Source organism: Pezoporus occidentalis, unplaced genomic scaffold (genome assembly GCF_034315485.1).
Source record: "Pezoporus occidentalis ecotype Australia unplaced genomic scaffold, CSIRO_AGI_Poc_V1 ctg55, whole genome shotgun sequence".
In the NCBI taxonomy this organism is placed as follows: domain Eukaryota; kingdom Metazoa; phylum Chordata; class Aves; order Psittaciformes; family Psittacidae; genus Pezoporus; species Pezoporus occidentalis.
In genome coordinates this window covers 4,200,414-4,212,532 of record NW_026915888.1, presented here as the reverse complement: position 1 = coordinate 4,212,532, position 12,119 = coordinate 4,200,414, and the positions used below count along the sequence as shown (strand labels likewise).

The 12,119-nt window shown below is 54.1% G+C and overlaps 1 protein-coding gene across 4 annotated transcripts in view; it reads right to left on the bottom strand.

Moving 5' to 3' along the window:
• The window catches only part of ARHGAP26 (Rho GTPase activating protein 26), a 116,542-nt gene that overhangs the window by 84,039 nt on the left and 20,384 nt on the right, over positions 1-12,119 (bottom strand). For 3 of the 4 annotated variants that reach the window (XM_062638181.1, XM_062638183.1, XM_062638180.1), the window contains exons 6-10: positions 9,892-10,002; positions 9,008-9,112; positions 8,098-8,227; positions 7,637-7,737; positions 5,389-5,483 (exon numbers count right to left, since the gene is read on the bottom strand). In XM_062638181.1, the coding sequence (XP_062494165.1) occupies positions 5,389-5,483; positions 7,637-7,737; positions 8,098-8,227; positions 9,008-9,112; positions 9,892-10,002 (542 nt within the window). The remainder of the gene's footprint in view (positions 1-5,388; positions 5,484-7,636; positions 7,738-8,097; positions 8,228-9,007; positions 9,113-9,891; positions 10,003-12,119) is intronic. The other variant, XM_062638182.1, reaches the window with a different exon arrangement.

Below are 12,119 nucleotides of genomic sequence, written 5' to 3'. Positions count from 1 at the left end.
TGTGACACACGCTCCTCTACCCGCGTGGGGCTGCCCGGCTGAGCCAGCACCAAGCCTGTCACACTGGGACAGCAGGACACCCTCCTGGGCCTGACATCTAGGACACATAACCATGAAGTGCTGTGGTAAGTAAGATAAAGGACCTCCTGATGCATTACCAGATGCTGCATCCTCCAGGTACCATTGCTTCTTGGGATGCAAAGGAGAGAAAGGGATGTTTTGTGGTCAGAAGAAATCCGTTTCTAAACTGAGCAGAGGCAGGAGCCTGAGGCTGGAGTAGAACACAGCAAACACTTTGCAAGAAAGTATATTTTCAATATGCTACAATCTACAAAATTAAAGAGCTTCTTCCATACGAGACACACAGGAAATTTGAATGTTCTCAATATCTCAGCTCTTGTGAAAAACAGCCTGGTTTTAGGGAGCTATGAATAAGCACACAGAGAAAATGAGATAGTCCAATAGCTTCTCCTCCTTCCAGAAAAACAAACAAATAATGAAAGCAATAGAAACAGATAAGAACTTCCAACTCCTGTAGCAGCTTATCATACCGAGACAATCTAAACTGCTGAATGAAGAAGCAGAAGAGTGGATTAATAACAGGGTCTGGAAGGCTGAAGGGGGCTGCAGTCCCAGCCTGAGCAGAGCAGGGACCCACACGCTACCTGCACCCCAGGGGTGCTGCTCCAGGCACCAGCACCCAGATGCAGTCCCAAAATGAAGATGAAAAGAGATGCAACTAAAGGGGAAGCTTGTTCCTGCCTTCAGAACATCTCACTTGTCCATGTAAAGCTTAAAGCACCATCGGTACAGCCACAGCCAGCACGTTCTGCAGGGGCCAGCGTGGGTCTGCGTGGCTGCTGAGGGGGGAACAAGCTTCACCTGCTCCCTGCCAGCCCGCCTGTGAAAACCCCAGGAACCGCTTTGTTTTAAAGGTCACTGGAAAGGCAACACCAGCACAGGAACAAGTACAGGTTGTATTGCACGTGCTGTGCAAAGCAGCGGTGACAGCCCTGGGGAACACCCGTGGATAACACCCATGGATGAGGGGTGCCCCGGCGCTGGGGAGTGGGGACCATGTCCTGCCTGGGATAGGAGCTGCAGCTCTGAAGTGTGCACCCAGAGCAAGGCAAACATCCTGCCTGGCGGAACCAGCTGGGCAGGGACCGCTCAAGGCAGGAGCATCGCAGCTCCCCCATGCAGTGTCAGCCTCCCAAGACACCCTGCGTGGGGAATGGAGCTACCTGCAGTTACTGCTAATGAACGACCAGGAGACCAAACCCCTCCTCTTTCCATTAACACCAATTGGTATTAGAAGCATTTTGCTTCTGGTCCAGAGCGATGACCTAGATTACCCCAAATTACAAAGCCTTTGCCATCAGCCATTGAGATCCTCCCCCTGCTAAGGCTCATTCTGCAAGACACTGGCTGTGGACCCCGTGTACCTTGTTCACAAATCTAATTTAGTGCACAGACACTACAAACTAGTTAAAAGAAACAAAGAGCATTAAAAACACCGAATCCATCACCCTGGGAATGGGCCAGACACAGAACACCATTCTGGGGCTCATTCTGCTGTAACAAAGCAATAACATCCTCCTGACTTCCCACACTGAAAATCAGACCCATTTGCAAATGCAGCATCGGGGATTTTCTCCGACCTCTCACAACCCCCTGTGCCACAGCTCTTCAGTCAGCACCGAGAACTTCACATCTCCTTATCAGACAACAGGAAAAGGAAGCAATGCGGTAATAGATTAGGCTCGGGAGTGCTGAATCATCCTCACAGGAGAAAAACAACCCCCCCCAACAAGCAGCTCCCCCGGGTGCTGTCCGCAGAGCTCCCAGCCCGCTCCCCACGTTGCACATAGAGCACTTCCCAAAATGCACCGCTGACAACGAGCCCATTTCTGCGCGGATGGGAAGAGCAGGGAAGAGCCAGCCACGGCTGCCACCTCTAGGCTGCACAGCGAACCTGGAGCTCCAGCATGGTCCCCTCGCTCCCATGCAGTATCACCCTGTGCGGACACAGCCCGAGGAGCTACAGGGATTTTATGGTGATAGGAGATAAAAATACTTGAGTAGAAAGAGAAACTTCCTCCTCTGTGCTTTCTGTGTGTGTTAGCATGGGATCTGGTACATGAGCAAACCATAGCCACGTACAGGTTTCATAGCGCCAGCTCCTGGAGGAGCCAGAGGGATAACCCTGGGCTGGCGCCCCAGTGGCACCGCTGCATCCTCCTACCCCAGTCAGTAAAGCAGACATAATTGTCAGGCCACAACAAACCAAACTGGTAACCGAGGCAGTCCGGGCACAGCGCGCAGAATGAACGTGCTTTAGGGAGCCTGGGAAGAAAGTTGTCCCCATGGCACCAAGGCAGGCAAGTTACTCACTGAAAGCCACAGAGCAGCACCACAGAGGAGCAATGAGGGACAGCAGTGTCTTTGCAAGGGTGCTTAAGCGAGATCTGCTGCAGCAGTAAGAGACATTCAGGACAGTAATCACAGGATCCCAGACTGGTTTGGGTTGGAAGGGACCCTAAAGCTCACCCAGCTCCAACCCCTGCCACAGGCAGGGACCCCTTCCACTGGAGCAGCTTGCTCCAAGCCCCTGTGTCCAACCTGGCCTTGAACACTGCCAGGGATGGGGCAGCCACAGCTTCTCTGGGCAACCAGACTTCCTGCACAGGGCTGAAGGACAAGACGTCAAGTTTCTAACTTCTGTGTTAGTAGAGGAAAAAGAAAATCCACAAAAAGCCAAAACAACTCTTTCAAAAAAAAAAAAAAAACAAAACCAAACCCAGTCTGAGACAAAAGCCCACTGCACAAATCAGCCTTCTCCATTCTGCAAAACCAGACACAGGCACCGCTCCAGCTCGCCTCTGGTCAGAGATATCCCATCATTTGTGGTCAGCGGGATTGGGTGGAGAGTGGGCTCAAGCAATGCCTCTCCGAAGGCGTTACCTTCCCACTGCCCCAGCCTGGCTGACCTCCCAGCAGCGGGCACGGCTCTCCCAAGCAATGGTGCCCAGATGAGCCCCAGCAACCCTGGCTGTGAGCGGGTACCTCTGCACAGGAGCTGAGGTCACCCACAGTGCCCAGGCCACACGGTGAGGCTGGGGCAGGCTCCGGCAGGACGGCTGCAGGATGATACCCAGGCACCGCCAATGCCTGATAACCCCAGGCAGGCAGGGAAACCATCCCAATGCACACTGCTCTGTACAGCAGCCCAAACCACAAGTGTCAGGCTGATAAAGGTGATCTCCAGCAAAGCCTCGACATCAGAGCATCACCTGAAGCCCTGGTGGTGCCCAGATCCCCCAGCACTCAGCATGACTGCCCTGGGGAGGGGGAGACAGAGTGAGCACATCACATTCCCTTTTGGCCATGGCAAAACCTGTTGCTTCCTCTCCCTCTTAGCTCAACTGCTTTGGAAATAACCATTATTTTAGACAACTAATGACAAATTCTCATGCAAAAATACAACGACAAAAATGCTGCCTGTATCTGGGGCAAACCCCAGCCTTTTAGCCCACGTTTTCTGCTCTCACTGCCCTCCTGCAGCAGGAACGTGCTCATGAAAGGAGCAGTGCCTCAGGTTTCCCCGCCTCTGCCGCTCCCCTGCCATTATTTACATTTAGCAGGCATATTTCTGGAGTAGCTCTTGATCCCATGCCTGGCAGGCTCCAGCCATCAAGGGAAGGCTCTGGTGCCTCTGCGCACGCCGCAGCACAATGCCATTGTGGTGGCTGGCGTCTCCTCCTCCCAGCTTCGTTGTGATTTTCACATTAACTAAAAAAATATCCTCAGGGCATTAAAAAAAAACCAAGTCAGCAGGAAAACTGCAGCTTCCCGAGGAAAGCACAGAGAGTGGGAGGCAGCCCCAGGGTTATCTCATCCCTCAGCCAACACAGGCAGAGCTCCATCACCCCAACCCCTCCCGGCCCTGTGCTGGCACTGGGTCGCTGCAGCAGCACAGGGTGGAATAACCCCGGGTTATTCCAGTGTTATTCACCACCTCAGGATTCAATGAACTTGGGTTTTCCCAAGACCTCCTGGGCATTCCCACAGGACAGCTGGACCACAACCAGGCACGCAACTGGGAGGGCACAGACGTTCAGTGACTTTGGAGTGGGCTGTTGCAAACCACATAAACTTCCTGCAGTGAGGAAGATAGGAGGCAGTGACTAATCCGCTTGGAATAGCAGCGCCAGCCTGATTTTCCTGTTTATATATATAAGCTGTTTGTGATGCTAATTAGATATGATAACAGCTCTCATTCCTAGGCGCTATAGATTGAATCCACACATACATCTGATTCAGCTGCTACGTGATAAATCCCATCAGAAAGCATTTTACTCCTTGTCCTGGGTTCAGCAGCAGCAGTCATTTTTCCCCTTCTTGGTAGCTGGTGCAGTGCAATGTTTTGACTTTCAGCTTGGGAACAGAGCTGGTAACAATGATGTTTTGGTTTGGCCAAGGACTTTGTGACCCTCATGCTCTGCCAGGGAGGAGGGGAAGTTGGGAGGAAGCAGACAGGACACCTGACCCAAGCTAGCCAAAGAGGTATTCCATAGCACAGCACGTCATGCCCAGGATGTAACTGAGTTACCCAGAAGGGCTGGGACTGGAGGGTTGGAGGAGGTATGGGTCGGTGCTTGGTCGGGCCTGGGGGGTGAGTTATGGGTAGGCTGGTGGCGAGATGTTGTATTCTCTTCCCGTTATTTCCTTTATCATTATTATCATTGGTGGTAGCAGCAGTGCTTTGTGTTATACCTTAGTTACTAAACTGTTCTTATCTCAACCCGTGGGACTTGCATTCTTTCCAATTCTCTTCTCTGTCCCTCTGGGAGTAGGGGGAGGGCAAGAAGGTGGGGGGAGTGAGTGAAGGAGCCCTGCCTGGTTTTAAACCACAACACTCCTTCAGGAAAAAGAAGTGAATTTAAAGTACCCAGAGGCACAAGCCAGACTTCCAGTATCCACCATCCAGCCACAGCCACTCTGTAGCACAAAAGCTGAAGCTATTCCAACACATACGCTGGAAAGAGGTGTCATATCCCAGCCAAAACACCCACGGAGCATCTTTTCCATACTTGCAAGCATTTACTTTACGTGGCCAGAGACTGCCCAAGTGCTAAAAACCATTAACGTTAGAGAGACTTGAGTAAGCTCAGCACCTTGTAAACCAGAGCGCTCACTCAATGTACTGAGAGCACCTGGCTGGAAGAGTTTCCATGGACTAATGCTTTCCATTCACGAGGGTATGACTAAAGAAGAGAAACATGGGAACTGCACAAGACCTCAGGAATAGCCAAGCACAGAGGAGTGCATCCTAACCCCGTGCGCATCCCTTTGCTGACCAGGGCCGTGACGCCCCTCGGCACTCACCGATCCACAGCTTCCACATCAAAGCAAAACCTCTTCTCGATGGAGTCGGTTTTCCTCCGCGTGCAGGATTTGAGGATAACAGCTTCATCTTCTCCCTGAGGAGAGACAAAATCCCTGCTCAGGCTGAGAACAACCAGCCACCCATGTGCCCGTCCCCAGCACCCGCTGAGCTTTCAATGACCACGGTTAAACCTGGGGGGATTTGGCAATACCAGCCTGTTAGAAACACAGATTTATATATGTGACACGAGGACTTGTCTTTTCACCCTTGAAAACACGCTTAGTCCAAGCCCTTTCAAGAGGAGCCTTCCTTTCAGAGCACACACGATCGCATTTCTGTGTCAAGCACCACGTGATGCACGTTTGGGCAGGCAGGGAGCGTTGAACCACAACTTTTGGGCAGCAAAGTCAGCTTTATTTTCCATTGCTGAGCAATGCCTCCTGGACCTGGCTGTCAGCCTTCCCTCCAGGCTGCATTTTTGGCAGCGCTCTGCAAACAAGAACTCCTAACGGGAGCAAACACGCCTTAAAATGTTTATTAAATAACAACGCAACAACAAAAACCATTCTCCCATCCAGGCATCTGCATCCAGGCGGTGCTGCGGAGCAGCGATCCGGCAGGATCTGCGTGCACTGCTGTCCTCTGCTGGAGGAAATCCCTGCTCAGGCCCTGCCAGCACAGGCAGTTCTCCTGCGAGTTTTAAAATGCACTGATGAGTCAATGGCAAATGAATTCTGAGCGAGTTCCTGGAGACAACCACTTCTGTGCACTCGGTGCTGCTCCTGCTGACGCCCTGCCTGACCACCTTGTTCCCTCACATCACCACTTTTCCAGGAAACATATTCAGAATCACAGAATCGATTAGGTTGGAAATTACCCTTAAGAGCATCAAGTCCAACCATTGCCCTGGCGCTGCCAAGGCCACCACTAACCCATGTCCCCAGCTGCCACATCTACACACCTTTTAAATACCCCCAGGGATGGTGACTCCAGCACTGCCCTGGGCAGCCTGTTCCAATGGCTAACAACCTGTCCAGGGAAGAAATTGTTCCTCAGCTCCATCTAAATCTCCTTTAGCACAGCTTAGGATGTTTCCTCTTGTCCCATCCCTTGTTCCTTGGGAGCAGAGCCCAGCCCCTCCTGGCTCCATCCTCCTGTCAGGCAGTTGTAGGGGGCAATCAGGTCCCCCCTGAGCCTTCTCTTCCCCAGACTGAACCCCCCAGGTCCCTCAGCCATTCCCCATCACACTTGGGCTCCAGGCCCTGCACCTCACTATCTCAATTTTGTGCTGGCAGCACCCTAGGGTGCAAGGAGAGGCAGTGAAAGGGGATGCGACCACACAAAATACAGTGCAGCCGCTGGTGATTACAGGGCTGGGGTATCTGAATGCTGGGTTATAATGAAGATGCTCCAGGGCAAGAGGAAATGAGTTTTGGAAGCTGCCCCCCTCAGTCAGGTCCCTTTGCCAGCAGGAAGCAGCCTCTCCCACTGCCCAAGGTGCTCCTCTGCAAGGGATGATGCTTGCAAACGGCACTGGTTGGGAACACTCTGGGGGTTTTGTTGTGCTGTGCAGAGCAAAGCCAGCCCTGGCCACAGCCAGGATTACACTGCCTGGGGAGCAGCAGGGCACACGGTGTGCGCTGGCCCACTGCCACCACATCACTGCTCCCCCTGCTCCTCCTCACCCCCTTGGGGCTGAGGGGAGCTCCTGTGGCTCTGTCTAAACCAAAACAACTTCATTGGCCAAGTCACAGGCATTGGGGAAGGAGCAAAATAAGGAGCAGGTTCTCTTCTCCAGGATGTGGAGCAAGAACCAGGGACATGGGAGCAGGCATCTGTGGAGCTGGAGCATAGTGGGTGCACATGGCACGACCCCGCTGTGCTCCCAGCCCCAACCACCACCTCCACCCACGGGAACTGCCACAACCTCAGGGGACTGACCTGAAAGGAAGAGGGAAAAGGCTCATTCTCAGCCTGGAGGCAGCTGCTGCAACCTTGTCCCTACAAAGAGCTGCATGCGGGCAGCAGCTCTGTGAGCTCGCATTGGCTGTTCTCTTGGGGTTTGATTTGGGGTTTAAACAGGGTGCAGAATTAACTCCCCATGCGGCATCCGCTCAGCCTCGAACGAACCTGGCCCACTTGACCTGCACTTGTGTCACCTTGCAGACAACATTCAGTGTGAGCCCCAGGGCAGCGTGCAGCTCCACCGTGCCCCAGGACGCAGCCCTGCTGCCTCCCAGCACTCACCCCTTTCCCTCCGGATTTCTGGTCAAACGGCACCATTGTGATCCGCTTTGATTCCCTCTGGTACGTGCAGTAATGCTTCACCCAGGACGTCCCAAAGTGACCTACAGAGCAAATGCAGTTGTTATTCCCAGAACTGGGACAGCTTCAGTGCCCTCCCATTCAGTTACATTTAACAATCACTTCACATGACAGATTTCGGCACCCATGGTTCTTGCTGGACTTCACAAGTGGATTAAGCATCATTACCCCGTTCCGTGCAGGGGAAAGACTCTCCCCAGGCACTGGCAGTGATTCTGCCTCTCAGGGAGAACCTGGCTCCCACATTCCCACCTTAATATCCCACCCGCTGGGCCAGTCCCTCTCATGGATTCTGTAGCCTGCTCAATCAGCCTTCATGCCCCACACCCAATAAACCCCCTTCCCCGCATGGCCCTGGCAGCATCCACCACCCTGGCACCTACGTTTCTCCTGCACATAGAGGTAACCTTCCATCGTGTAGGGGCTGATGTTTTTGTGCTCATGGGGGTTCTCCTTCATCTTCTTCATCAAAGATTCAACCTCCGACCTTGTTCCTTCAAAGCGGTTTCTTGTCTGCGAATGAAAACAGGAATGTCTACTGCAGTGAGGGACCCCAGAGCTGGGTCACTGCAGCCCTGTGGGCAATGGGACATGGGGATCCCATTGTCAGCCATGGGATGGGTTTTCTTCCTGGGCCTGGATTTAAGCAAAAAGAAAAGCACTGCAACAACTGGAACTTGTTTGAGTCAGGAGTTTTGTGAAGAACTTGTTTCAAAAGAATGAAGCCAGCCTGTGTCCTTGGGAGAAAAAGAGTAATTCCATAACCAGAGAGGAAAGTGAAGGTGCAATGCCAACAGAGAATCACGGAATGGTTTGGGTTGGAAGGAACCTTAAAGCTCATCCAGTTCCAAGCCCCTGCCATGGGCAGGGAAACATTCCAAAGCCCCAAACACACGTCCAATGCGCAGGCACCAACCATGCACTGGCCACGGCTCCGCTCCACAGCCTGGAGACTGGGATGGCAAAAAGCACGGCACTTCCCAGAAGGAACAGCTTCGAGACACTTGCAGAACAGTCGGAAACACTCACTAAAATCACGGGGCACGACGCCTGCCCGCTGGCTGGCTCCCACGGGGCTGGGCCTCACGTGTGGAGTGCCATAGGGAAAGAGGCTGTGTATACATGTAGGGTTCACACAAAAATCACTTTGCTTTCACCAGTGCAGTCAAAGCCTTTGCTTGGTGGCACACAGGAAAAGGAGAGTAAAACCTTTGTTAAACTATATCAGCATCTCTGTGAGCAGTCCCAGCACAGGGCACGCAGTGCAGTGGCACCGGCACAGGGCACACTTACGTTCTGGATGCTGATTGTCAGCTCTGTCTTGAAGTCACTGAAGTCCTTTGCAAGCTCGTAGCCGTGGTGGTAGAAGGTGAAGAGCCCCTGCAGAAAGGCCAGCAGCTGCGTTGGGATAAAACGGATCAAGACGGTCAGTACAGACCCAGAGCTGCTTCCAGAGCCCCTGCTGCCGAGGGCAGCATCCCTGCAGCTCCCAAGGCAGAGGGACCTGCTGGCAGCCCCGAGGAGGACGCCCTGTTCCTTGTTTCACTTCCAAACCCTCCTCTGAGCAAACCCCAAAGCCAAGTCTGTGCTTCCTTCCCCCAGAGCCATGTCAAGCCCCTGCCCACCTCTGTCTCCTTTCCCTGTATCACCCCAGCCCCATGGTCACTGACAGCAGAGCTGGGAGGCGCTGTGCAAGGCAGGCAGCACAGTGCCATCCCCTGCACCGCGTCTCTCACAGCACTGAGTTACTCTGCTCTCAGCAGGGATTACCTCTGCAAGAGCTGGGAGATTTGGCACTTCCCTGAGGAGCTTTAGAGGATGCAACTCCTGAGCAAAGGTAGATCTTGGAAAACATTTTTTCCCCTATTTCTGTCACTCCTGCACTCTTTCCCCCCCGGGAATGTCAGTTACAGTCCTCTCTTTTCTTCCCCAGTCAGGCAAATCTACTTTAATTGCCACAGGCCCCCAGGTCCAGCTCCCCACAACAGCGATCTGGAACGTTTCCATGCTCATGCCCACCGAGCTCACAGCTGGGGGCTCACCTGGGCACTTTCTCCCCCCAAACCTCCCTCTGAGAGAGGGTCTGGAGCTCCGCACCCATCCCACCGCAGGGATGCCCCCCACGAGCGCCCACCCTCCCTCATCTGCAGGCTGAGGCTGTGTGAGCGCTCACTTACAGGTTCCACGAACTCAAACATCTTCCTCTCCTGCACCTCCTGCACCTTGAACACGTACTCCAGGGAGACCTCATAGAAATGCTGCCGCACCAGGTCCACCTGGCTGTCTGCCTGCGGGCGCGAGGGAGTGACAGAGGGAACACAAAGTCACCACCAGGAGCACTTGGCCTTGTGACTAGAGAGCATCTGGCTCTGACGGGAACGTGTCCATGCAGAACCAATTCCACTCCAGATCCCAATCCAGGGCTGGACAGATGGCTCAGCGATTAAATATAAACCTGATTCACATGAGCAGGCTCTTTCTTCAGCCGAAAGAAAACGTTTTTGGTGACTCACGTTCTCACCTCCCGGGCAGCTGGGTAGAAAAACACGCACCAGAAGTGAGGAAAACAACAAGTTGCTGCGCACTTGACAATAAGAGGCAATTCTCTGCTTTCTGGAAAACACCACAACAGGAGATGCATTCTGGGGCCAAACTGGGGGGTACACGTGCCCCACCACCCTCTCTAGCAAGTGTGTCAGCAGACAGCAAATCCCCTCTGCTTTGAAGCTAAAGCCCAATGAGCAAAACCAGGGATATGCCCTAATCCCAGAGTGTAAAACCAATCTCATCACGCTCACAGCATGGAGCTGTTGCAGTAGAAGCGGGTGTGGGACACAGGTATCCCCAGCACACGTTGCTATGCTTGCAAGTGACACTGCATAGAGCACCCCAGAGTGTCCCCTGCTCTGCTATTTGAGCAGTGGCTTATTTCCAGTTTTCCACATGACAGAGGGGGGAAAAGGCCTGTTTTCCCCATGCCCTGCCCCTGCAGTCATGCTGTGTGCCCACAGCACACACACAGGCTGAGGTACTCAGCAGGCTGAGTTCTGAAAAGTAGAAAATATGATGCAATCGAATAACTTGGCCAGGAAGTAAGCAGCAGACCCGACCCTGTGTGCTATTTAACTGGACAACAGCCAAAGCAGCAGAGAACTCCCAGGGCTGCCTCCTCTCCCTGCCTCATCGCAGCAGTTGCACGTGTGGCCACTATCACCCTCCAGATATGGCCAGCAAGAGGTTAGGAAACAGAAAACATCACATTTCCCAGACACACTCTTAGGACATGGGCCCATCTAGTGAGGCTTGGGCTGCTCATTAATGGGTGATGTTGGCTTCCCTAAAACACTGCCATCGCATCGGCAGCTCTTCTGTATACACATCTATGGAAACCCTTGGCAGGCAGGGACAGGGCAGCAGCCCCAGGGAGGTGCTGGATGGGGCCAGCGCCGCCACACGCTGGTGGATGCCACATCCAGGTTTCACATCCTTCATGCTGGGCTCTCCTTCAAAGGTAGCACCCTCCTCGGAGGGGTCTGAGCCACCAAAACCAGGGGAAACCGCCCCGACACCTGAACCTGGGAGCAGGCTCCAGACTCCCTCTGCCTCCAGCCAGCACCGAATCATTGTCGGGGTGGAAAGTGCCGGCAGGTGGCACCAGCCGCCAGCGCTGCTCAGCCTGAGCCAGCCGCAGCAGCACCCAGCTACTGCCTGCATCCCGCGCAGCATCCTGCACCCAGCCACTGCCTGCATCCCGCACAGCATCCTGCACCCAGCCACTGCCTGCATCCCGCGCAGCATCCTGCACCCAGCCACTGCCTGCATCCCGCACAGCATCCTGCACCCAGCCACTGCCTGCATCCCGCACAGCATCCTGCACCCCATCCTGCACCCAGCCACTGCCTGCATCTGCACCGCATCCTGCACCCAGCCACTGCCTGCATCTGCACCGCATCCTGCACCCAGCCACTGCCTGCATCCCGCACAGCATCCTGCACCCAGCCACTGCCTGCATCCCGCACAGCATCCTGCACCCAGCCACTGCCTACATCTGCACCACGTCCTGCACCCAGCCACTGCCTGCATCCCGCACAGCATCCTGCACTGCATCCTGCACCCAGCCACTGCCTGCATCCCGCACAGCATCCTGCACCCAGCCACTGCCTGCATCTGCACCACGTCCTGCACCCAGCCACTGCCTGCATCTGCACCGCATCCTGCACCCAGCCACTGCCTGCATCTGCACCCCATCCTACTGCCCTGCTCCATGGGGCTCTCGCCCCAAGGGCATCCTGCAGGGACCAACCAATCTCTGGGCCAAGGCAAGGAATTCCTAACTAGGAAGAAGTGATTGAGAACTCAGCATTCTCATCCAGTAAGAGCATTTGGCACAGCAACTCACTGCATC